Raw genomic sequence first — 24,801 nt, forward strand, 5'->3', positions numbered from 1 at the left:
TAAAGGTAATTGAAAATGTAGGACTTGATGTGAAAACTTCTGAATGAAAAGATTTTCACCCTGTTTTTCAAGAGCTTTTTTTTTCATTTTGTTGCAGAGGAGCATGAAACAAAGTGAATATGAATTTTCTGCATTTGGTGAAGTATCTGCTCAAGTTGAAGAAATCAAGTTCTCTACTTGATTTCTTCTTGTTTTGGCAGCTTTCTGCTCCCTCAGGCTGGAACAACTCTGTTCTGTTGGTTTTAGTGGCAGAAACTCAGGGAAAAAACATCTGGAATTATCACCTCAAACAATTTTTCAGATTCGAAAAAAATGAAACCCAAGTTTTCACTTTGCTTTGAAAGTTCACAGTAGGTAAACTACCATGTTTGCTAAAGGTGGCTTTGAGAGAGATGTTTCTCTCAGGGTTAAATAATTTTTGACTGACTTAACAGAAAAGCAGGAGGCTTCAAGACAGTATTGAGTTCTTGAGCAGTCATTTGAAGGCCTTTCTAAAGTACGGCATTTCAAAGATGCTGTTTCTTTTGAGAAGGTAATATATTAATCAAATAGATGAGTTGTGATACAAAGGCAAACCTTTACTGGTTGGGGTGAGTATTTTTGATTTTGAACTTCTCTTGCCTTTGAATTGTTTTTTTGTTGTTTTTTTTTGCCACAGCCCTACCAGTATAAGGTAATGCAAGTATAATTGGTTTGACTGGCAGAATTTTGGGACAGGGAGCTGATGTCCAGTGCACATTTGCACTACACCACAGAGGCCTGTGTATTGTAAATCTTTTTTTTGTTTTGTTTTATGACAAAGTGTAGTACTAGAGCCTGTATTCATCGTTTCCTCTTCATCGAATACTTCCAGTCCTTTTTTGCCTACCCCCATGGCACATTTTTGCCCAATGAAGTGTTCATTGTAGGTTTGATTAGTATTAAGGCCGCATCAATTGACACTTCTTGGCACGCAGGGTCAAGCAGACTGTGTTGTGAGTTAAAAGTTCAGCATGGTCAGCAGGCTTCTTGGGCTGTATGTACAGCTAGAGAGAGAGCTGCTTCCAAAGAAGATTCAGTTGAAGTGTTCACGGAAGGTGCTGGGTGGAATGCTTGCCACAAATCTGCATCAGCTGCTGTTTCTCTAAAATTCAATTATATTAAAAAGATAAATAAATCTTGCAGCATTAGAGAAGCACTGGAGAAGAAGAAACCATGTGTGGTATTTGTAATTTTGTTTTGTGAAGAAGTAGTATGGGAACCTGAAAAGATCTCATGAACCTTTTACATTTTTAATACTTTATTCTTAAAATATCTTCTTGGTTTTTCTGTGCTATACAACAGTGTTTTTACAGTCTGAGGGAGTGTCTGTATTCTCAGGCTGTTCTCTGTTCTGCCAGAAGTGCCATGCTTTGCTGACCTGCACACACTCATCTGAAACCTCAGTGTGACCCAGTCGCTATTTCTGCTGTAAGAATAGGCACAGCTGAGTTTGTCAAGAGTGGAAACCTTGTTGCCTGTGGGGCAACCCTCTACCTGAAAGAGATGTCAAGATGCAGAATAAAGTCACTAGGAATTTTTTTTGTCAGGAAGCAATCTTTTTTTTTTTTTTTACTGAGTTCCTTAACAGTCTGGAAGGAGCAGATCTCTCTTATGGTAACTGCACGTGCTCACAGCCTCTGCACCTCTTAGGTGAAGCCTACAGAAGTGTGAGATATTTTTACCAATGTCATGTCTCTAGACCATTTGATTATTTCCATCCCCCTCGATGTATCCATTCCCTGCAGCAGAAGTAGGACTGAGGAAGAGGAAAAAACACAAACATCAGAAGTAAAAGGCTGAAATTGCCCTGAAATGCCTTTTTCTGGGGCAAGTGCATACACCAATTACACAAGCATGGACTGAAATTCATTTCCCAAAGACACTCCATCATTCACATATCCAGGTAACCTTCAAATAAGTGGGCTTTATGCCAAGGCTTGCAGATGTGTTTGAGGAGATAGCTTGTGAATTAATACATGTTTTTTATCCCCACCCAGAGTTCTTTTACTCTTTCCAGAGCTCCGAGAACAGGGATCAGATTGTTTCTATTTCCAGGAAACAAAATTCAGAGATGCGTTGAAATTCTGAATGCTGCCAACATGTGGGTAATTGAGGTGTAGCAGTGGGTAGTTCTCTCAGCAAACACCTGGTTCCTTTCAAAGTGAGCTTAGTTCTTGCAAATTTTGTTCTCAAACTTCCTTTCCCCTTCCATCTCACCTTCTTCCCCTCTACATCTATCATATTAACACAACGTTAATTTTTTCCATTTTCTTTCCAGTTGCCCAGGACAGCATCAGGCTGAGCTTAACTATTGTTTTTGTTGGGGGCTGGGTTTTGTTTTGGCAGATGTTTATTGAGCAAAACAAGATGAAAAGGCAGAGTCAGTTGCTTCTGCAAAATTCTGCTCCTGATCAACAGCTTTTGAAGGCTTTGGATGACAATGCTAAGCTAACCCATACATTAGAAGAAGAGAGGCTTCAACACCAACAAAAGGTAAAACAGGATTACTTTTCATCTTATGTGGAAGTCTTTGAAAGCCTCTTGAATTTAAGGAGTGTCACTTATTTGTTATATTCAGAATTATTTGAGATCTTGTCCCCTAGAAGAGTTTACAATCTAAAAACTAAACTTCAGAGAAGATTGTGATTCCCTTCTTCTGGTTGATTGGTAAGACATGAGTACAAAACCTGAAGATTTTTCAACCTGAAGGCTCTAGTATAGTTAAGTATTTTATTCCTGATGCCAGTAAAGCGCAGGCTTAATTACAAGCATTACATGAAATTCCATTAAGTGAGGAAGAGGTGACAAGAGAATATTTTGGCCATTGAGTAATATAAAAGGTATTTTGAGGGGATAAGCTAAGAATTCCAGGAGATGAGAGGTAGGTAGTTCACATTAGTAGTGTGGTCGCTTGCTAAAGAAATGCATGGGGAAGAACCAGACATACTGGAGCAGGGAAATGTTAGGTGAATGCTGCAAGGTGGCGTGATAGGATCTGAAGTGCTAGGATCTAAACAAATATATTCTTTGAAACTGGACTAGATCAATCTCTAATGGTGAGAAATCACCACTGATTCATTTGAAAGCCTGAAAACCAGTTTTTCCTTATTTGTGAGGCCTCTTCTTAAAACTCTTGTAGAGTAGTGCTAGGAAGAGGTACACAGTTCCTGTGCTGTCATCAACACAGCAATACTAAGACTAGATGTAATCTCACATACTTTTGAATGAGTGTTTTACAAGAATAATTGCTAGTTCATAGAAAACCTGTGCATCTTTGGTCCTTGAAGTCTAGAGCAAAATATTTAGGGAGTTGGGAAATGATTGCCTCTCTGCACCTGAATGTTGCCTCTAAACCTGATGTTCCCTAATTCACCCACTGGCATCTGCATGAGTTGAGGGAAGGGAGTTTAAATAACCAACCTGTCAGTGGAAGGGATCAGTAATAGAACAAAAATGTCAATGTTCTGCTTCAAATGAAGAAACATTGGAAATTAAATTAAAATTTGAAATTAAATATGTGATAAAAACTCTGTAATAAGAAAAAGGGAACATCTTATGGCTTAAGTACTTTGGAGCTAAAGACATATTCTAAAGAAGAGATAAAACAAGATAGGATCATAGAAAATTTTGATCTCTCAGAAAAATCTGCCCAGCTCTCATTCAAAATTTGTCCTCTTTCTGGGAGTTGTAGTTCACTCCTATACTATAACATCATATTTTCAGGAATAACTGTACCTAATGGGTTCTTTGTCAAAAGGAAGGACAGAAAATACCTTTTATTGTAGTGAATGCTATTGTTTGCCAACCGCAGATCAAAGAATTGGAAGAGCAGCTAGAGAATCAAGCACTGCATAAGGAGATTAGTCGTCTTAAACAGCAACTAGAACTTTTGGAAGAAGATAAAAAGGAACTAGAGCTTAAATGTCAGAACTCAGAAGAAAAAGCTAGAGACCTAAAGCATTCAGGTAAAATAATGTAATAACTTTCGTTTTAGAGATACAATTGTGGGGGTGTGTGTGGTGCATGTCTGATAGAATTACGCACATTACATTGGAGATCCAAGAAGCAGCAGCTGTTGCGTAGCTGAGAGCCAGACCTGTGCTTCACATGGCAAAGTTCAGCAACTGCCTTCAACCGTAGAACAGTCATGTTCAGAATGTGGGTGAAAGAATAATCTTGTAAAACTTCTGTAAGGTATAAAAATGCTCTTGTTAGATTGGCCTGAGTTTTATAACTGAATATATGCGTCTGAAGGTGTTTCTGTGTGAAAGACACAGTCCCTTGTATTCAGTTAAAATGTATCTCCTTACCTAGTTTTAACAATAAACAAAATAGGATAACTTTCCTCTTTTTTTTTCTTTCCAAAGATACACAATGATTTATCAGACTGAGTCTTCATTGTAGGAATTATACAAAAAAATCCCATAATTATCAAGCTACCCAACTGTTTAATAGTCTTGCAATAGAAGATACCAGTGAAAATAAAAACACAATTTAGCCCTTCATATTGACATATGAAAAAACGGTTTCTGCTGATATAAGAGGGTCTGGGGGTTGTTTTTTTATTTTTGTTTTGTTTGTTTGTTTGTTTGTTTTTTAAGAAGGAAAAAAAGAAGGCGCTTAAAAAAGAAAAAAAAAATTTAAATAATTCTTTCAGAGCCCTACAAAGGGAGTTAGCCAAACAAATCCAGTGGGCTTTTCAGTCTCATATCCATGAGAATTATGCATCTAAATCTCTGTACTTACAGTCAAATATTTTGTTTCACATCAAGTGACTGAAAGGAAGGAAACAGTCTTGCTAGCTTGTGTGTGTGTCTTTCTAAGAGTTGAACTAATGCCTGAAGAATACAGACAGGGAGGCTTCACAGAATCCTTAGGATGGAGCAATGCAGGTGTTCATACAGTTACTGCTGTCAGGATGGTGCCTGGCTTGACTGCAGCATCCTGTCTGTTGAATGGGGACATTTCTGACCCAATACTCTTTATTTAAAATTAATTTTAGAAAGAGTCTCTGGTGTGTGTGGCCTTGCTATAGGGCATATGGGACTTTGGCTGGTGAAGTATTTGCACGTGCCTTTGCTTTCAGTCCTTGTTCAGCTCAAGGCCTAAGCAGGTGCTTGTTTTAAGTGTGATACCTGGTCAGGAAAGCATTTGAGCCCATGTCAGAGGAGGCCAAAGTCCCTATCCTTAGTCAGGACTCCACTTATAGCCATGCTTTTCTAAAACGTATCCTTAAGAGCAGGATTATCCTCAAGCTTGTTAGCAGTCCTTGCTTGGAAGAACTGCTTTGTGTTAGTTTTATATTACCTAGCCTTAAAAATATACCTAGGCAGCATATGACTTCTTCTCAGCTGCCTTGGAAAAGATCTAACCTTCACAGGTTAGATTCTTGCCTTTCAGGCTTGTTTGTCCTTCGAAAGGAATTTATCAGCATAAAGATCGTACCTGGAATTTAAAGTGACTCAGTTTATTTTTTTTTTCCTTTTTAAATTTAAAAGTCAATGTTAAAGATTGTGATTTGAATTTGAATGTGTCATTATGAGAACAAAGAGCCATATCCACTTTGGAAATAATATTCTGTACTTCTGCCATGATTCCTACTGTATTCAGAAACAATTGCTAAGAATTTTTGTAATTAAAAGAAATTTAAGCCCTCCCCCCCCACCCCCCCCCCTGTTTCTGCCTTTCCCTATTTAATTGCATTTGGTAACGTTTCAAGTGAAGAAAAGTGATTTCCAGATTTTAGATCTGACACAAAAACAGGAGAGGAAGAATCCATTCCACCAACTGACTAGTTTTGGCTATTTTTGTGGGGAAAAACCACACCAAAGCCTGTCAGCAAGACACAGAGATATGACTGGAAACTGAAAGTGTTCATTTTTCTCATCTCTTGTTAGTTCATTCTCAAATACAACCTCAAATAGACCATAGCAGAAATGTGATCAACTTTTCCCTGCTCTGTCATTTTATATGGAGAATCCTGTAGGAAGGAGAGTGTCATATTAGTTTCAAAAGTAACTCAGATTGCAGGTAACTGCTTTACTGAGAATCCTGTGCATCTAGGACATCATTCTTGGTAGAAAATGTTGCCAAAACTAGGACTTTGTAGCAATTGCCTGGTTTAGTCCTCTTGTTTGTTTTTTTTTTAGTTAATTAGTAGCTTTTTTTCTTAAAGCATCAGAGTCAGTTTTTAGAGCAGATGTGAGAAACCAAGAACTCACTCTAGTTTGCTTTATTGCTCTTGTGCAGTTGATGAACTTCAAAAACAAGTACAGCAGTCTGAAAATCCTGCACCACCTCCTCCACCACCACCCCCTCCTCCTCTTCCTCCTCCCCCTCCTCCGAACCCTATACGGTAAGTACTTAAATCAAGGGTCACAGCATTCATGCTTTGCTGGAGCAGAATACATTACATGAGCTTGCATCCAAGCAGGAAAAGTGTCTTTGAAGAAAAAAGGCTTTCTCCATCTGTCTTGGGTTCTTTACCAGCAGGACATGCTCTCTGCCCCACCTGCCAGCACACTAACACCCTAACCAGTTCTGAACAGTGTCTGCCTTGCCAAGCCTAACAAATTGTCTACTCCATGACTTTGGAGGAGGAGGGATACCTGTCTCCTCAAAATTTAGGAGATTATTTTTTTCTGTTCACCTGATAGCTGTAATTATAGATTTGTGAAGTGCTTGTCTGAATCTACTGCTGAAAAAACCCCTTTGAACCAAAGGATGTGTTGGATTACTATGTGTCCCTTCCTGTTGGATACTTATGTTGAAAATACAGACTCCATTTAGTGCCCACAATTGCTTTCATAAGTTAAAAAGAAAAAAACCCCAGAAAATCACCACCCCATCATCAAGCAGTTTTGGGTAAAATTATAAAAATTAAGCCTGATTTTTGAAAAGGACCAATAAAAGAGGCTGATCAATATGTGATGTAGCAGGTACTAGACCCATATTAATTAACTAAGCTCTAAAGCGTGCATGGTTAATTTTAAGAACTCAGCTAATCTTCATATTGGCTGATTTGTTTTAAAAATAAATGGACTTCGATGACACTTTCTAACCTTCTGTAACAGAAATTACATACCTGAGTATGTAATGTTAAATATATGAATAGAGATGATTACTGGGGAGAATTCATCCCTTTGTGCATCTTGCTTTGTTTTTAGATGTCTAAATGAAACGTTTTCTGAACAAATGTGTTTGATCTTTTGCTCCTTGGATGTCTGTTAACTCATGTGGCTTACTTGCTTCTTTCTCACTAATGCATAGCATGAATTAACTGTGTGGGCGTATTGTGGGGCTTTTTTTGTTTTGTTTAAGTTTGTGGCCTTTATTATTTGGAATAGATAACACTATTAATTTTAAGCCCTGTAGAAGCTAAATCAGAGTATTTCGTTCAGGCACTGTGGAGTTTATGTGCATAGAGGTGGTTTCAGAACCTCGGCACTGGATGCTGCATTTTTCTGGGACAGAGTTTTGACTCTTTATGTCAGGGAGGTCACTCCACTCTGTGAGGAGCAATGTTCAGTAGGGAGTGATAGAATAAGTTCCCCAGCTTTCTTGGCAGTTCCCCCAAGAAAGCTGGGGAAGGACTTTCCATAAGGGCGCTTAATGACAAAACAAGGGGAAATGGGTTTAAACTGAAAGAGGGGAGGTTTAGATTAGATATTAGGAAGAAATTCTTCACTGTGAGGGTGGTCAGACACTGGAACAGGTTGCCCAGAGAAGCTGTGGCTGCTCCTCCCTGGAAGTCTTGAAGGCCAGGTTGGATGAGGCTTTGAGCAACCTGGTCTAGTGGAAGGTGTCCCTGCTGATGGCAGGGGGGTTGGAACTGGGTGATCTTTAAGGTCCCTTCCACCCCAAACCGTTCTATGATTCTGTGATTCTATAGGCCCCACTGACATATCAGATCTGCGTAGGAGCTTATACTTGGGCTTTAAGATGAATCATTTATTTGCCTGGACTTTTACGTTTTGACTATAGTGAAAGGATAATTATTTGACACTGTTAGAAGATTACAGACTTGGAGTTGGTGAGGAGATACTGATCACCATATTTAAGTGTCCTCTGGAGAATAATACTTCACTATCTACAGTTCTTCTTTCCTTTTATTATGCCGGAGCAGCTTCAATTTGTCATATGTCACAATGAGACGCTGTCTTTTAATATTCAAATATTGGAGTGTTTTGATTTGTACCTAATGTCTGTTAAAAAGAAATAAATTTCTCTGGTGCATTTTGATGGGAGGCATTGTGGGGGGTAATTCAGTAGCTAGATCTGCATTCAAGAACTGTTAAATGAGTCTTTTGTGAGTAGCTGTATAATCAGGTATAAGCAAGCTGTTTGTGTGTCATGATCGAGTTCATTTTAACAGTGTGTAACACAGGACAGAATGACAATCTGCAATTTCATTTTCCCCGAAGGTCTCTCATGTCAATGATTCGCAAGAGATCTCACTCCAACACCAACGTGAGCAAGAAGGAGAAACCTCCTCAGCAGGAGTCAGGTATGGCTCATCCTTTCTCAAGTCATGCGGACTATTCACTAGTTACTGCAGATAAAGCTAGTGAAGATGAACAGGGAGTACAGTCAGTCATGAAAATGCTTATAGTTTTCAACATTAACAACTGCTATCCGTGTCCCAGCATATTAATCTACCTTGCAGTCCAGAAGTGTGATTACAGCTCAGTCATACATGCTCTGAGATAAGAAGTGGTATCTTTGGCGTTGTAGCTTTGGTATTGCAAGCTTCCTTGAGATCCCCAGTGAATTTGCATAGCCCTTGTAGCTGTCTGTGCCCTCACAACTGAGCTGGTGATCAGCATCCAATTTATTTTTTCACAATGGATTTCAGTACGAACAGTCTTTGAGGTTGCAGATCAAAAACCTTAAGGGAAGACCTGGCACTTGCAGTAACTAAAAAAAAGATCTTACTTTCCTACTTGTGGCTCTCATGCTTATCACATGAGTTACTGAGCTGATTTCATTCAGTAATGAGTAAGAAAATTTTATCTTTCCTTTTTTTTCCCTTGGGGAGAGGGTGTTCAGGTTTGTTATAGGCTCACAGAAGGACCTGACAGGGCAAGCACTTAGCTGGGTATGGTGATGTGATATGTGAGATGGGGAGAACAGAATGGTTCAGTTTAGGTTACACTGATTGCATGCATCTTGTTGAGTTGCACCCTGGCAGTTTGGTACTACCTGTAGTAGTTACACTATGGCAACACTGAGAGGCTCAACCTGTGTCTTTACACTGGACACACTATATCATGTAGCTGCAGCTGCAGGATGTCCAGGGGTTTGCGCTTTTACAGGTTATTTGGAAGAAGCAGAACAAACCCAACAAGCATTAAGCAGAGAGCAGGTTGTATACAGGGATAATATAAGGAAATTTCCAACTTCTAAATGGTGTCTTATTTGTGATTTCTTCTGTCCAGACCCTCTCCACAGAGCTAGTTTGTTAAATGCTTCAGTTTTCATCCCTCAATTCATATCTTATGAAATTACCACTCAGAGTTGACTGTAATGCTAATCCTTTAATAATACTGAAAACCTAAAACAAAACAGAGTCTTGCACTAAGGTGGCTCTGCATGCAGAGTAACAGCTGAAATTGCATTTTATTGTTGTTAATGGAAGCTGGAAACTTAGTAGGTTGAGAGCAGGAGTTAAGTACAGATTTACAAATGATTGTGAGCGCCTGAAGAGTCAGAGCTAGTTAGACAAGCATTGGCAGGGGAATAACCAAGGTTTTTCTCCCTGTTTCTCTCTTCCTTCTGAAACAGCAGGAGTTTGTAGTGAATTGCATAACTCATTTGCTGCCACTTAAACAAAGAAGGGAACCTGGCTGAAATTACAGGTATAGGATATAACTGTTAAAGAAAAAAATCGCTGTTAGCAGACTGTAATGGTATGTAAGCATGGCTGGCTTGTTGGATGGCACCAACAGGCAGAAAGTGGGGGAAAAGAAGTATTATCCCTCCCATTTTTCAGGTGAGGAACTGAGGAATGGGGTGAGTTGGACAGATCCCTAGAGGAATCTTTGGGAACTGGTTACTAGTCTGAGAGAAATTAGGTTATTGATCTGGGTAAAATAATTAGAGAAGTGACCTTGTCCTGAGATCTCTGGTGAAGAGTCAGTCTTACCTTTCAGTAAAAGTTCAGTGATGTTGCCTTCATTTATCAAGTTTCCTTACCTTGAAGCATCCTACGTGTTTTGATTACACCTTTTGAGGCTGTTACAAACAGTGATTGCAGGAAATACTATGAAATTCACTATAAGTTCTCTACACCCCATTCTTTCATTATTTATTAGCAAACTTTAACAGTTCTGACCTTTCTTCAATCACATATAAACTGCTTCTTCTCTTAATAGTTGAGCTATTCTCAAAATAAAAATAAAAAAGAGAGAAAGTTCTTTCTTGATCTAGTTATTATATCCAACTTGAGGCTTGTTTTGACCCTTGTTAAGGACTTAGAATGAGTGGTTTCTATCCCATACCACCAATTAAGCTTTTATATTTGAAACAGCCTGTTTTAGAAATTAAAGCCTGACATAAAATCGGCTTACAATACAGAAACTGCATTTTTATGAATCATCAATAGTACCCTGACAAGTGAGAGAGAGCGAAGGTCTATTTAAAATTCCTGTTATATAAAGCACAACGTTGCAGCTTTGAATAGTGTCACCCCCATTTCTCCAGGTATTTGCTTTCAGTACTCGTTTTTTCCCTTTTGCTATGGCATGTTAGGTGTCTTTTGTTAAGTTATCTAGAACGCTGATAAGTTAACAGGTATTGTGTAGGTTCATCACACAGCTTTGTCTTTCATCTGACTGTTTTGCACTCCTGATACTGAATCTCTTGGAAAAAACAACCGTTCCCTTTAATATTTAAGTTTTGCCCTTTAGCTCCATGCAGTGTTCTTTAAATGTGAGTTTTAGTTCAGTCTGAGATGTCACTGTTCCACCAAGTTTCTTAAACCTGTGTGGGATACGAGGCACGCTTGGTAGTCTTGTGATGGGGCTGCATATTGGCCTTGTCATGGGGCGATATCACCTTGCTGTGGAAATTTTTGCTGAGCCACAGTGAAGAAATACAGTGGAAGTGGGGCCATATTCTTCAGTCCTTGGTGCTTCAGCCTATAGCACTGAGCTTTTGCAATTCCCAGAGCTTTGCACTCCTCAGGATCTGGGCCCTGCTTCTGTCCTGACTTCTGCAAGCACTGCAGTTCAGCGTTTGTGAAGTCCATGGCTGGATCCTCAATATGTATAGATTGGTGTTTTATCCTTGAAGAGCTTGTGACAATTTATCTGGTAGCAGAGATCTGAGTGCCACAGTATAAAAAGGATCTAAAGCTCCTGGAGAGTGTCCAGAGGAGGCCACAAAATTGGTGAAGAGTTTTAGAGGGGAAGCCGTATGAGGAGAGGCTGAAGTCACTTGGTTTGTTCAGCCTGGAGAAGAGGAGACTGAGAGGAGATCTCATCGCAGTCTAGAACTTCCTCCCAAGGGGAAGAGGAGGGGCAGGTGCTGATCTCTTCTCTCTGGCCACCAACGCCAGGAGCAGAGGAAATGGCAGGAAGATGTGGCAGGGGAGGTTTAGGTTGGACATTAGGAAAAGGTTCTTCATCCAGAGGGTAGTGGAACACTGGAACAGGCTCCCCAGGGAGGTGGCCATAGCACCCAGCCTGACAACATTCAAGAAGCATTTGGACAACCTATGCCCTCAGACACATGGTGTGAATGTTGGGATTGTCCTGTGTAGGGACAGGAGTTGGGCTGGATGATCCTTGTGGGTCCTTTCCAACTCACAACATTCTGTGATTCTAGAGGTCGCTGACAGCGCTGTGTCCAGAAACTAGAATTCCTGATAACTAGAGCTGAGGTTGCTGGTTTCTGCTACAAATATAGGTGCGTGCTGTGTAAAATAAAGTGCCTCTTTGTGGTGAGGAAAACTAAGAGTAAGACAGTGGTCTTGTAAGAAAGACCCTGTGAACAGCCCACTTCTGGGGAGAAAAATAAGCCTATGTGTTTATGCTTATCATTTACATTTTTAATAAAACTGAGAAAAAGGGTGGATTTGGATAGTACATGAGCAATATGCATCACACATAGAGGCAGGAGGACCTACTGCACATGGAGTATGACTAAGTACCTTGTGTATCTAAATGCTGCTTCATCATTTAAACTAATTTACTCTGATGGTAACTGGCTGTATATGGCAAGCAAGCTGTTCAGGAGGCTGTTTAACACATTTTTTTCTTTGTACTATTTCTCTGGAGTTCATATCTGGAATGTCATATGCTCTTTGTTTTTTGGAACAGGTGAAGAAGTTACAGATCTGAAGAGACAAGCTGTTGAAGAAATGATGGATAGAATTAAAAAGGGAGTTCATCTGAGACCAGTCAACCAGTCAAGCAGGCCTAAAACAAAGGTTTGGAATAAATAGCAGAGCAATAATATTAGTACAAGTACAGTGATTTACACTGAAAATAAATCACACTTTCTGTAGAACATTCAACAGAATACCTTTGCCTCACCTCATTTGCTTTGCTTGTTTTGAATAAAATCAATTAGAGCTGCATATATCTGAAGAACAGAAAAAGAGGTGGAGCCAACAGTAAGTAAATAGAAGGCTGGTTTCTTTGACACAGAAAGGAACTGAAAGCAAACATCTTGTAAACCAACAGGTACTGAGAAACAAAAAACACAGAGAGATTAACTGAATTGGGTGAAGGGGGTGATCAAGAAGTAGACTCTATTTAGCAGTATTTCTTCCTTTTATGCAACCTGAATGTGGCTACTATAAAATATTGCTTGCCATCTTCACAAAAGCAAAATCTTTATGTATAGGCTGTGATTCACAGTGTTAAGAGCTAAGACTCTTCCCTTTGTGTAAGCAAATAGATTGAATGTTAGCCATGTGCCCATGAGAGGCAGAGCAGAGGAACACCACACAACTGCATGCCTGTCCAACAGACCCTCGCGTGACGTCTGTCTTCAAGTACAAAGTCTGTCATGGGCCATTTCACATGTTTTTTTAACATGCCTGTATTGTGTTTGCTTACAGCCAGAAACACCAAAGCCCTCTGAAAGTGCAATGAAAGAATTAAAAGGGATTCTGGTAAGAAAAGTCATAGTTTATATTTCATTTTTTATTTCTCATTGAGCTGACTTGGTCTTCTGTGCAAAATAGCTGAGTATTTGGCAGTTCTGCATTAGTGTTTTGGTTTGAAGCTGTAGAGCAGTTTTGGAGTGAATCCCCCAATTACACTTTTTACCTTGGTCCAACTGAAAGATTGGTTTTGGTCTTGATAACAGAATTTATTTTGGAGAAAACAAACCTGTTAACTCTGCTCAAGATTTGTATGTTCCTGCCACTAGAGGGGATGTTAAGGTCTGCACCTGCCAGAAAGCCTTTGGAAACTTTCCAAGTACTCACAGTGGGGTTGCTTAGGGAGGAAGAGGCAGGTGAATAGATCCAGTCCAAAGTAAAGCCCCTCAACTGCATGTATAGAGGTTGGGTTCTCATCATCAACTGCTCTGAGCTCCTGCTCTCTCCTGAGCCACCAAATTTCTTGTTAGTGTAGACACAGGCTAAACAGAGCAAGCGGTGTCTGGTCTGTCTTACATATATGTGTAGAAAAATTGATTCTGAAAAGCTGTCCCCATACCCCTTTGTCACTAAATAAAAACATTAGACTCGTGTTTAGTCCTGCTCAGAGCAGTGTGCTATTTGCTGCTGGTCTGTCCTTTACTTGTATATTGCATTGCTTATTTAAGTGGTTGTTTCTTTTGCACAAGTGCTAAAATTATATCAAACAGTCAGAAGGAGCTGTAGTTCTTGCTCCCTGACTTCTGTGACCCTGAAGCTTTTAAAGTTGAAGTGCAACTTTGGCACATCAGGTGAAATTTTGTCTTTGTAAGGTGAAAAACGTTGAAATTCGGCCCATATCGAAGCAAAATGCTTCACACCCACTTCACAGGAGGTAAGACCATCATTCTAATCACCTGTGATAGCACCTAAACAGCTGTTACAAAAATAACTTCAGTGGTGTGTTGGGTGATGCAAGACAGTACGACAAAGAGTGTGGCCATGGCCTATGTCGTGATTTAAAATCATGAGTGTGGCACCAATGACATGTTAAACGTATTGTTCTCCAGTCACATGAAAACGGGAGAAGGGAAGAAATGATCAAGAGAGCTCCCAGACCTTAATGCTGAGCTCTAATTAGAGGGACACATAATTAAACATGGAGGTAAATAGAGAAGGAATAAAATACAACACGGAGATTATGTTTGAAATGGAACTCTGCAAGAAGTTTGATACGATGTGCTGTTTGGACCAGCGAGGCTTGGACTCAACGATCCTGCCGAAGGTCCCTTCCTTTTCTAATAACTGTTTTATTTCTTTGACGCTGTATCACTGACATCAGGGGAGACTTGATTATGTGCTTCAGAGGGAGCAGAAAGAAACCTACAGTCGCTGTACGTCTGTATCTAGCTTGTTGCTTTTGAGCCCTTCAGGATATTTGTAGTATAAGACAAACTACATAAAATCTAATTCCAGTCTATTCTTGAGACCAATCATTATGCACAGTCAGACAACAAACATGGGGGTGGGATGTGATGGAGTAAACATTTGTTATTACTATGCTAATTATGCATGTCATGTAGACCTCCATGTAATTGTTACAAACAAAACACATTTATGTTTTGTAAATTGCGGAGGCTGAGTGACTCGCTTGCTCAGGTTGCTTTTGTACGAGTGTGTTTGTACAGATCTGGAGCATACTACTCATTAATAATGTACCTGCTCAGTTAAATTCCAAATAGTTGACAAATAAAATATTTTAACTTTTGAGTGTGGGGTGAAGAATTAAGAGTTACTTTGCTGAGATCCTGAAAGTAGCAGAGCTTTTGCAACTTGCAGTGCTATTTCCTTTTGTCATTTGCTATTTCTGATCAGAAGTTGCGTGCCTGTCAACAGAAGATGTTAAGAATATGTTATTTGTGCTCTGGAAAAATGCTGTATGAGTCTGACATGTTTTACAGGGCTGAATAAACAGGATTCCTGGGGTTTCCTAAAGATATCAAGACTCGGAGGGAGAATGAAATAGCACATAGGTCCCAAATTTTCAGTTCCATTATAAACATTTTGGAGAAATTTTACAGTGAAGTGAGTGCTGATCCAGTAACTGACTATTGTCAGTTGGGAAATGCATGCAGTATGCACTATGTGCATGTTAAAATTCCTGTGGGAAATTTTGGGAGGTTTCAGGCTTTGATTAAAGCTTGTTTGGTTTTGGTTGTTTTTTGGGGGTTTTTTTTCCCCTTTTTTCCCCTCATCCTTAAGAAAAATGCTGCTGGACTTGCAGCTTCGTTGATACAAAGTACTAACCTTGGCAGAAGGCAGTAATAGCAACGTATTTCTATTTTGTATGTATAAAAACCTGTTTCAACTGGAGATCTAAATCTGTGACTAAGAGAAACCGTGAAGTATGTGGACATAGGGTCAGGTTTAGGGCAAATGAGCTAGATGATAGGATGTAATAACATGCTAGTTGCAGCTAGTACATACTGACTTCTGCAGATAGATGTCTACACCAGGATGCAGCAACACAGGACCATGCTAAAATATAAAACATGCTGGAGCAGTAGAATACACATCTTTGGCTTTTTGCTAATGGAGGTTAATTACAGGCATGGTATCGCTCTAGCAGGTTTTTAAGATCCTTTAAATGTTGAGATGGAAAAAGTTGGCAGTTCCCTGCAAACATCAGAGTTTGTTCATTAGTGATCCAGAGCATCTTTCTTCAGCCTGGTATCCGCTGTCTGATGTGTAGGTAAGTGTGGTTAATCCCTACACTGCAAAATCCAGGGAAAGGGAGGAGTGGTGAGCCAAGCCCCAGGTGCTCTCTGTTCTACTAAAGGGAGAGCTTCCCACACTGGTCTAGAACAACAGTTGCTTTTCTGTGGTTTAAAAGGTTCTGACGTGCATATGGGATGTTTGGCAAGGCATAGCATGTCCTCAGAGAGCTTTTCATGTCTATTTCTTGCTGTAGGAAACATTGAACAAATCCACTAGTTCCCGAAGCTTGAAGTCCCTTGAAACGGACAGCAGTGAAACAGAGCTGGAACGAGTTCTGCGACGCCGGAAAGTGACCACTGACCAGGACAGTGGCAGTAAGTGGCTGGACTCCTTCATGGTCCTCTTCCTCTCCCTACATTAAGTGACTCTTGAAGTCTTACTTTCTCTTCCAGACCATTGGCATTTCAGCCATTACAGAGAGCTCTGCTTACTTCTACAGTGACTCGCTTCCCCGTCGCACCTGTCACTTTTCATCCCCATTTTCTCCAAGAGATGTCTCTCTCAGGATTTTCTTCGCACACAACCATATCTATACAGGTTCCTCTGTCCTGCCTGGAGCTCAGATGTTGTTACTGCGGTTAATAGTCTGAGCCTACTGTGAAAATACTTTGGAAAGTAATGGTAACCAGAGAAATTAGGGCTTAGGACTAATGTTTTGAATTAACTTTTTCTGCAGAGCACAATCTGCAGTTTTTAAGCTATGCTTTACTGTCATCATCTGTAAGAAACTGTTGATGTTCTGCCTGGTTAGAAACACAGTCTGTGCAAGTGCAAGTCCATGCCATAGTCTGTGCAGAAGCAACTGGTTTTTACTGTAAGGTTTTAGCTTGGACTTTGTAGATGGACAGTTCACCGACTACTCGTTAGTGTGAGAACAGGCTGTTTTGCTGTTTGGCTGGCTCTCACTCCAGCTGCACTTCAGGCTGGGAGAGCACTGAGGAGTTGTGAGTTGGTTTTGCTGCATGGGCTGCAGGACTTACCATCCCAGAAGGCAAGGGGATTGAGTGCATGACTGTGTCAATATAGCAAGCCCTGCTTGTGGTACAAGAAAGGGTTAATCTTGGCAGGGAGAACAGAAGCTGCAAATGTGGTATTTTGATACTCTGCATGTACTGGATGCTGTTCTTTAGAATTCCGTTTTGATTTCTGCAGCTGGCTTCTGCAGTGCTTGTGTGCTGTTTCTAGACCATCTGGATAACAGAAGCATTAAACTTTCTTTGGGTTTTAGGTCCCACTGGAATCTTGGCCACATCAGAATCAAAATCTCTGCCTGTGCTAGGTTCAGGAGCCAGTGCTGCACCACCAGCGTTGAACAAGAAAGACCTGGAGACAGAGTTCAGTTCCAAAGTACCTGACTCAGGTCCTGTGTCTAACCAACTGCAGGGTGTCACGGGCTCCAGGCCTGCATTGCAGTAAGTAGAATATGGATTTCTAGATATATTTTGGTACTAGATCTGTTTAACTGGTGCATTTTGAAAGTGATTTAACAACAGGACAAATGTACCACTGACTCCTCAAATAATTTACAAGTCTCACGTGGAGGCAGAAATTGAATTCTCTTTAATAAAGCTCTTTTCCTCTAGAATCTATGAACATTCTTCAAAAAAAAGTTAATCTTCTATACAAAAAAAAAAAACAAACAACTCAGAGTTTTCAAGGAACAGCAACGTTAAGGTTTTTTCCATATCTGAAGAGAAGAGGGAAGATAGTTATATACTCAACTCTTGATTTTTGAAAAAGGTAGTTCTAGCAATTTTTTTTCAAAAATAGAATCATATAAGTCACATTAATCTGTATGCAGATGTGCAGGGCAGTTTCCATTGGACCAAAACAGGTGCTAACTATTGCTCTTAAATGTTTGTTGGTAAAAATTCTGAATTACCTTGAAATCTCAATATTAAGATTCTTTAAAAAAAACACCCCACCCCAAACCCCCAGTTAGTGCTGCGTTTGCACAGAGGGGCAAAGGAATCTTCTGTCTCAACAGACTGAAGAGCCAAGGTGCCAGTTCAGCATCGAAGAGTTAAACCTGCTTCAGAGTTATTTATTTCAGATAGATCCCATGGAGGATTGGTTTGTTTTATAACACTGCCAAGCTCCCTTTGAAATTAGGTTGCGCTCTTGCTTTGGTCCCCTTGCCAGGTTGTTTGTCAGTTTGTCACTTCAAGAAAAGAAAATAAATGAGACAAATCAGATCGGAAAAAAAAATAATCATGGCTAATTAAACCTCTGATTTCCTGTTCTATCAGTTTAAAAAATACCACCACTACCATTTCTAGCAAGTCTCCATAGCTTAGTTCAAAAGAGTAAGTCACAACAAATTCAGTTCACATCTCTTTTTCTGAACTGATATTTACTTCACTCTCCTGCAGGTACTTTCATAATTTATTTTTTTAATGGATAAAGAGCCCAATTTCCTTTTGTGCTCTACAGTTTTATTTAATTCACACCAAGTTTTAAAAGCAGATTGCTTTTTCCAACTGTATGTATTTTCCTCTTTTATTTCATTTAAGTATCCTTAGAGGAAAGGTGATCTTCATTATCATTTAATCAGAAAGATGAAGATTTGTTCAACAGTTAATTTGACATGAATAATGCCATTGCATTTTCTTGAACTGCTACCCTGACTGAAAGGTGAGGTTGTTCCTGAAAAATACTGTGTTTGTAGTTTGTGGATTTCTACAATTTTGAACAAATAACCTTAATCAGAAAATACAGCAACTCCTGCCACCTTTTGTCTACCTTTTATTCCACCAAACTAAGTGGAAATTGCATTTACAAGAAAAGAAATGAAATAATTGCAGGCCCCAAGGTCTCATAGAATGCGTGATGAATTGACAGTGAAAAGGATCTTGTGTTGACAGTCACAGTTGTTATGTTTTATAAAAGCATATGTGAAGCTCAATTTATTTCTCAGCTTGCCTATTCAGTGACATCCTAAAAGACACATTTCACTTTAATTTATCTGTTTAAAGCATTAAAACAAATGTGGTGGGCCAGATCCCTTAGTGCTGTAGGGCTTCTTTGCACCGAGTCACTGGTGTAAACCTGCTTAATTGGAAAGGCTCGTTGCTGAGGATGGTTTTCCAGCAAGAGAGAAGATGCTGGGGCTCTTGTACTCTTCTGCCACTGGGCTGGCAGGGAGGAGCAGAAATAACCTAGATGCTTCATACCATGCTGAAGTGCAGTTACTGTTTTTCTTCTGGGTACTGTTTGCAGCAAAGGTTAGTAGGTAGCAGCCTTCAGACTCCAAGGTGTGTAAGCGCTGTTTTGAAACAGGGCCCATTTGAAGCAGACATCAGAAGGAAGTTCATTTGTCTGACGACTCGCCTCTATAATTAGGTGTTTTTCTGGGCTTCCTTGGGTATATTTATACTAGCAGGTTAGTGTGGATCAGCAGAACCCTTCTGAAGCAAATCTCCCCATTGTCCTCACTTGCTGTGCTTTGATTTGTATCCTGGAGTGGTCTTAGGGCGTAAACTGGATCCCTGGACTCATTGGATGGGTGAAACTAAACCAGAAGATGTGATCCAATCTTTAACGCATGGCTCAAGGGCCACTAGAGAGCTAGTTCAGTGAATAACCCCCCAAAAATGTATGTTATGAGGACATTGCTCTGAAGCACAGGCTGTTCCCTCTACATGTCTGCTCCTGTTGCACCACACTATTTTCCAAAGTAGACCATGTTAACTAAAGAAACAGTGTGCTGCTTTGATCAGATACCCTAAGTGCCAAAAGCACACAAAAGATTTATTATGGCTGTCCTTCTTTTTATTCATACCTGAGGTAAAAGGATGCAGCTGTCTCATCATCTGCAATTCCTTGAAATCTGGCAAAGGTGTGACCTGCTTCAACTGTTTGTAGCAGCCAAGCAAACCTCTAATAGCACAGTAGAGGATTGCATGTCTCATAATTACCAGGTGTCTCTTGCAGTGCAGTGTGTATTCTTTTTTCTTCACCTAGATTTTAACGTACAGCTCCCTATAGAAAACCTTAAGGGTGGTTGTGCATGAGATGCTTCCCTTTGCTGCACCATCCATTCACTGAGGTTTGTAATCTGAAGGAGGAGGTAAATAAATGCTAACAGCCCTATTCATTATTCTTTATTCGCGTTGAGTAACAGTTGAGCACACCCGTTCTCATGGAGAAAGAAGGTCACGGCTTTGAAAAAGACCCAGTCTTGAAAATGTATCTGTGAACAATATGTAGACAAAAGTCAGCTCATGGCCTAAAATCCTGGATCTCCCCCACCCCCAAGTCAGTGGCAATCTAACCTCAATTCTAACGGGGTAAGGAATTTCAGTCTCTGGTTGAAGTGGGACTCATGATGTGGTTACTCCTGTGGTTAAGTGTTACAAAGCGCTGGGCTCCAGCTCAATCAGCTGTGCCACTGTGAGTTGCCAAAGGGAGGATTATGGAAAAGGGCTGTAACGTCAGTAAATACAGGTTGATTCTGAAATTTCCTTGTAATCAAACTAAGTTATGATAGCTCAGAGAAATTAGTTCAGAAGAAAACCTAGGTGAGGTGTTATTTCAGTGCAGGACATTGTTAGAAGAAGGGTCTGAAGCCATTAAGCAGATGATTTGGAATGGGTGAAGGTTTGCTGAGGGGGAAGACATCAATAATGCGTGTCTTACAGGGAAATTGAGGCCTTACCTCGGTATTCAGGTAACTTCCTCTGCAAATCTCTTCCCAAATGTTCAACCCAGCATGAGTGTAATTCTCTGACAATTGCTTGGAAGAAAATAGGTGACAATTTAGTTCCCTTGGGAGCAAAGAGAGTTCCCAGGACTCCCTGCGGTGTGCAGACACAGAAGGGAAAGGTGTGTCTGGCTCTGCCCCTGGGTTTTGTTTTTTGGTTTTGGTTTTTTTTTTCAGCACTTTGTAAACATTTTGTTTCTGGGCAGCAGAGTTCTCTGCTAACAGTGAACCACAGAGAGGGTTAGTCTTAATCTGATGATTTTATACAATTAAAGGATTTGTCCTCCTTCTCCTGGCTGTAATCTTAGTACCCCTGAATCACCTACCAGCTCTGTGGGAAGCAGCTCAGCCTCAGCTAGACAGAACTGCAAAGGTTTTCCAGTGCAGCTTGAACGTGGGCAATTTAGTTGGAATAACAAATTAAGAAAAAAATTGGATGTTCTGGAAGTTTGAGGTCTCCTCAGTTTTAACTGTTTTAAAAGCTACTGTCATGCATTTTTCTTAGGCTGTACCTTTTGTACGCACTCTCAGTGCAGGTAGAAGCTCTCCAAGATTCTTCATTTATATGAATTTGCCAATCTTTTTAAGCATTTTCAGAGAAGCACCTAAAAATGGGAACAATTTCCATGCTAAAGATTGTCTGCAGCTCTGTTCTGCTCGCTGCTATGTTGACCACTTTTCTACTCAGCTAGGTTTAGCAGAGGCATTCCTGAAAGGGAGAGGGTTTCTTGCACTTCCTTTGCAGATGTCTGGTGTTACAGGTAGTATTGGTACTGTCAGAGGAGGGAACCAACAGACTGATTCACTAGTGTCACTGTTTGTATTCCCTGTCATTTCCTTTTGACAAATACCGTCGTGTGATGGAATTTTTTGTTCATTGAAGACTTTCAAGACTTGGAATTGGTGTATTTGTTACTGTTGGTCCTGTCTGTTGTATTCTACTGCCTTGTTAACAATTCTGAAATATTTAATAAACACATCTGTGGCTTTTATTCTCAATAAAAGTTTTTGACAGAGGATTAGATTGACTCGACTCTTGTGGTCTGGCATGCAACAGACAGACCACAGTGACACTCTGCCGAGCTGAGCCCCGCTCTCCTGTACAGGCTGACACCATGGGCTGGTTAATCTGGCCTAGAGTTGCTGTTATTTGACAAACCCTCCTGGTACAGGAGTTTGGAAAGGACATAGTGATGGGAGTGGGAGCGTTATTGCAGAGGTGGTGTTTGCCCTCAGTTACAGGCTGCCCAGAGAGGTTGTGGAGTCTCCTTCTCTGGAGACATTCAAAACCCTCCTGGACACCTTCCTGTGTGATCTCATTTAGGTTCCTGCTCTGGCAGGGGGATTGGACTGGATGATCTTTTGAGGTTCCTTCCAATCCCCAACATTCTGTGATTCTTTGAATCTGGCAGGCAAATGGGAATGCTGGGGTCAGGGTGGGCAGTAGCGAGGCAAATAGCAAGCTGTCATTGACAAGCAGGTCTGGTTTTTAAGAGTTAGAAAGAAGCAACTGGTGGTGAACAACTGTCAAATTAGCTTAATGCTTCAAATCTCATCTTTTAGAGAGTAAGGAGTATCAGTGGTGGAGATTTATTTTGGTTTTGAAAGCAATTTTGGTTTTTCAGAGAGACAGCAGCTGTTTCAGTGTCCTGGGTGAGGGAGCTCACTGAAAGACAAAATATACTAATTTGATGCCATGGTAGTTTTGGCTTTTGTAGCAGAAATGACTTCATCCATACCAGCTCCGATTCCTGGCAGAGTATCTTCATGGAGTCTCCCATGATTACACTACTAGGTGCTTGCACAACTAGTCTTTGCTGGAATAGACTTTTGGCAATTTTTTCTAAATATACTGTAAAAAACATGGATTTTCCTACAGTGTTTTCCTTGAATGGTTTCCTTTAGCATTCTGCTCTTACATATTGTTAGGAAATTGGATGGGACTTCATCCACTAAAATTTTCCATTATATTTACCTAAAATTCACGTTTCCAGTGGAAACATATTACAATAACTTCATGAATAGAGTACCGAGCGAGTTAAATAATACCAAGGCTATAATATTAACCAGAGAAAACAAAGAAAATCCAAGTCTCAGTTGACAATCCGATCCTTAGTTTGTCCTTTTGTGCTCCTATTGTAAATTATTTACAAAGGGCACAGCAGTACTAGTTCACAGATGTCAGGCGTAACCCTGTATTTTTACATCTTCTGTAGCTTCTGTAACTCTATAAATGGAATATATTGCTTCTGACACTCTTGTATCACCAGCACTCCTTCTCAGTACTGCATGGGACTTTGCATGTGCCATACAATTAATCTAAAATGCATTTAACATCTAAATCTGGATTTTAAAGTACAGATTTTATGTGTTTAGTCAGAAAAACATATGCAGGCTTATGAACAATTATGTATGAATGAGTACAGTTAGAACTAGGTTCTCCATTTCTGGCTTAAATATATAGCTGGACAAATAACAAGAATACTGATAAGAACATTAACAGTCTTAATGAAAAAAGAGCTTTGCATAGAGCTAAATGCAAATACCTTGGCTGGATAAATTAGTTATTGTTCAAAACTGTGGCTAACTATATCTGCACTAATTGCTTTCCTCAGCTTTCTTTGTAGCAGCAGCAGCAAAACCTGTTTTGTTTTGTTTTTTTTTTAAAGGAGCACCAAAATTATGTTCATTCTTACACCGAAACTTTATTATGCCTGCGTTCTGCTCTTGACAAAGTGTTGAAAATGAGCTCTGAATACCTGATAAATCAGGTTAATAATTTTTAACAACACCTCAGCTGTAACAGCAGCACTGTCAGGCTGGTGCTGCAACAGCGTAAAGGATTGGAAGAAGAGAACGCTAGTACAAAGTCTGAATAGTAATTCTTATTTTTATGCTTGAAACGCTGATTTAATCACTGTTTTTCTCCATTAAACTACTTTATATCGTCATCTTTCATTTTTCTGTCCTTTGAAGGTGGTAAATATGATTGCCATTTTATCCATTTTTGTTACAAATGAAACAGACTTCAGAGCGTTTGGCTGTGCATCAGTTGTTGGAATGCTGCCATACACTAATGCAGACTCCCCACTGTGAGCCCAGTGAAGAATTATACTTTGATTCACCAGATTGTATTAAATAGTCCAGCTGTTGGGATTTGAAAGATAGTTACCTCCAAAGTGAAATAAAAATGATCTTGGCATTTATGGCTTTGGCCATTTTTATAGTGTTGGGCAATCAGCTTTTCAGACATAGCACTTTTTAAAATAACCCTTTTCTGGTTACACTGCTTTAAAAAGTTTAATTTGCTGTAACATTCAAAATACCTCACCTTGTATTTTCTGGAATGACTGGCAACTTTTGCATCAAATAGGCATTATTTTCCTTATGAAATCACTAGCTTCTGATGATAATCAAATGAGTCTGAAACTGTATCTATTCGTGCCAATTTCTGCATTAATTAACTTATACTGAAGTTCTAATGTTAAGAGACAATTCTAGTAATTAAAGCTTGAGCATGGAATTTCATTCTCTCTATCCAGTGCTTCAGCAGCAAGCTGAGTAAACTCTTTCTGAAATGGAAAGCGCAGCAACTGTTCTTTCTGGGATTATTTATTTGTTTTTAACCTGTACATTTACTCTCTCCCCATCAGGTGGGAGCCAGCGCATTCTCCACCCAGTGCTCTAATTGTTGAGTGGGGTGACCTCTTTTTTTCTTTGTCATGTTCTCTAGGACAAAGACTGTCACAATAAAGGGCGGTTCATAGCAGATGGATCTCTAGGAGCTGAATTTCTTTCTCCAGCCTCCAGTTGATTCCACTTTTTCCCTTCAAGGGATGTTATCTTAGTAGTGTGGAAAGCCAGTTCTTATCATCAAGCATGAAAAATTTTAAAAAAAGAGAAAAAATATAAGGAAAAGGGAAGGAAAAAGGGCTCTGGAGTAGCAGAGGCAGTTGCATTCAGCAGCTCTGCAGTCGGGCTTCCTGGGAGAGCGGAGCCACACACGCACTGGCACCTGTGGGACCTTCCTGCAGGAAGGAGTTGTGCCCCTGGCTGCTTTGGTGGTTGTAGCTGTGTCGGTGTGGACATCTGTAGGGTGTTGGTACCACTGAGTAAGGCCCTGCCGTAAGATGGGCCGAGCCCACACGCGTGCCTGCCCTCCCTGGGCCTGTGCCCGGTGCCGTACCTGGGGCAGACGCGGCGGGGGCAG

At 40.2% G+C, this 24,801-nt stretch overlaps 1 protein-coding gene across 1 annotated transcript in view; it reads left to right on the forward strand.

The window, feature by feature from the left end:
* SHTN1 (shootin 1) overlaps window positions 1-24,801 on the forward strand; it is a 55,794-nt gene that overhangs the window by 29,345 nt on the left and 1,648 nt on the right. The window contains exons 8-15 of the mRNA XM_010177836.1: window positions 2,368-2,514; window positions 3,833-3,986; window positions 6,271-6,376; window positions 8,445-8,527; window positions 12,342-12,451; window positions 13,088-13,141; window positions 16,083-16,203; window positions 17,118-17,301. Of these exons, the coding sequence (XP_010176138.1) occupies window positions 2,368-2,514; window positions 3,833-3,986; window positions 6,271-6,376; window positions 8,445-8,527; window positions 12,342-12,451; window positions 13,088-13,141; window positions 16,083-16,203; window positions 17,118-17,301 (959 nt within the window). The remainder of the gene's footprint in view (window positions 1-2,367; window positions 2,515-3,832; window positions 3,987-6,270; window positions 6,377-8,444; window positions 8,528-12,341; window positions 12,452-13,087; window positions 13,142-16,082; window positions 16,204-17,117; window positions 17,302-24,801) is intronic.

The sequence above is a fragment of the Antrostomus carolinensis genome, unplaced genomic scaffold, assembly GCF_000700745.2.
Source record: "Antrostomus carolinensis isolate BGI_N321 unplaced genomic scaffold, ASM70074v2 scaffold18091, whole genome shotgun sequence".
In the NCBI taxonomy this organism is placed as follows: Eukaryota; Metazoa; Chordata; class Aves; order Caprimulgiformes; family Caprimulgidae; genus Antrostomus; species Antrostomus carolinensis.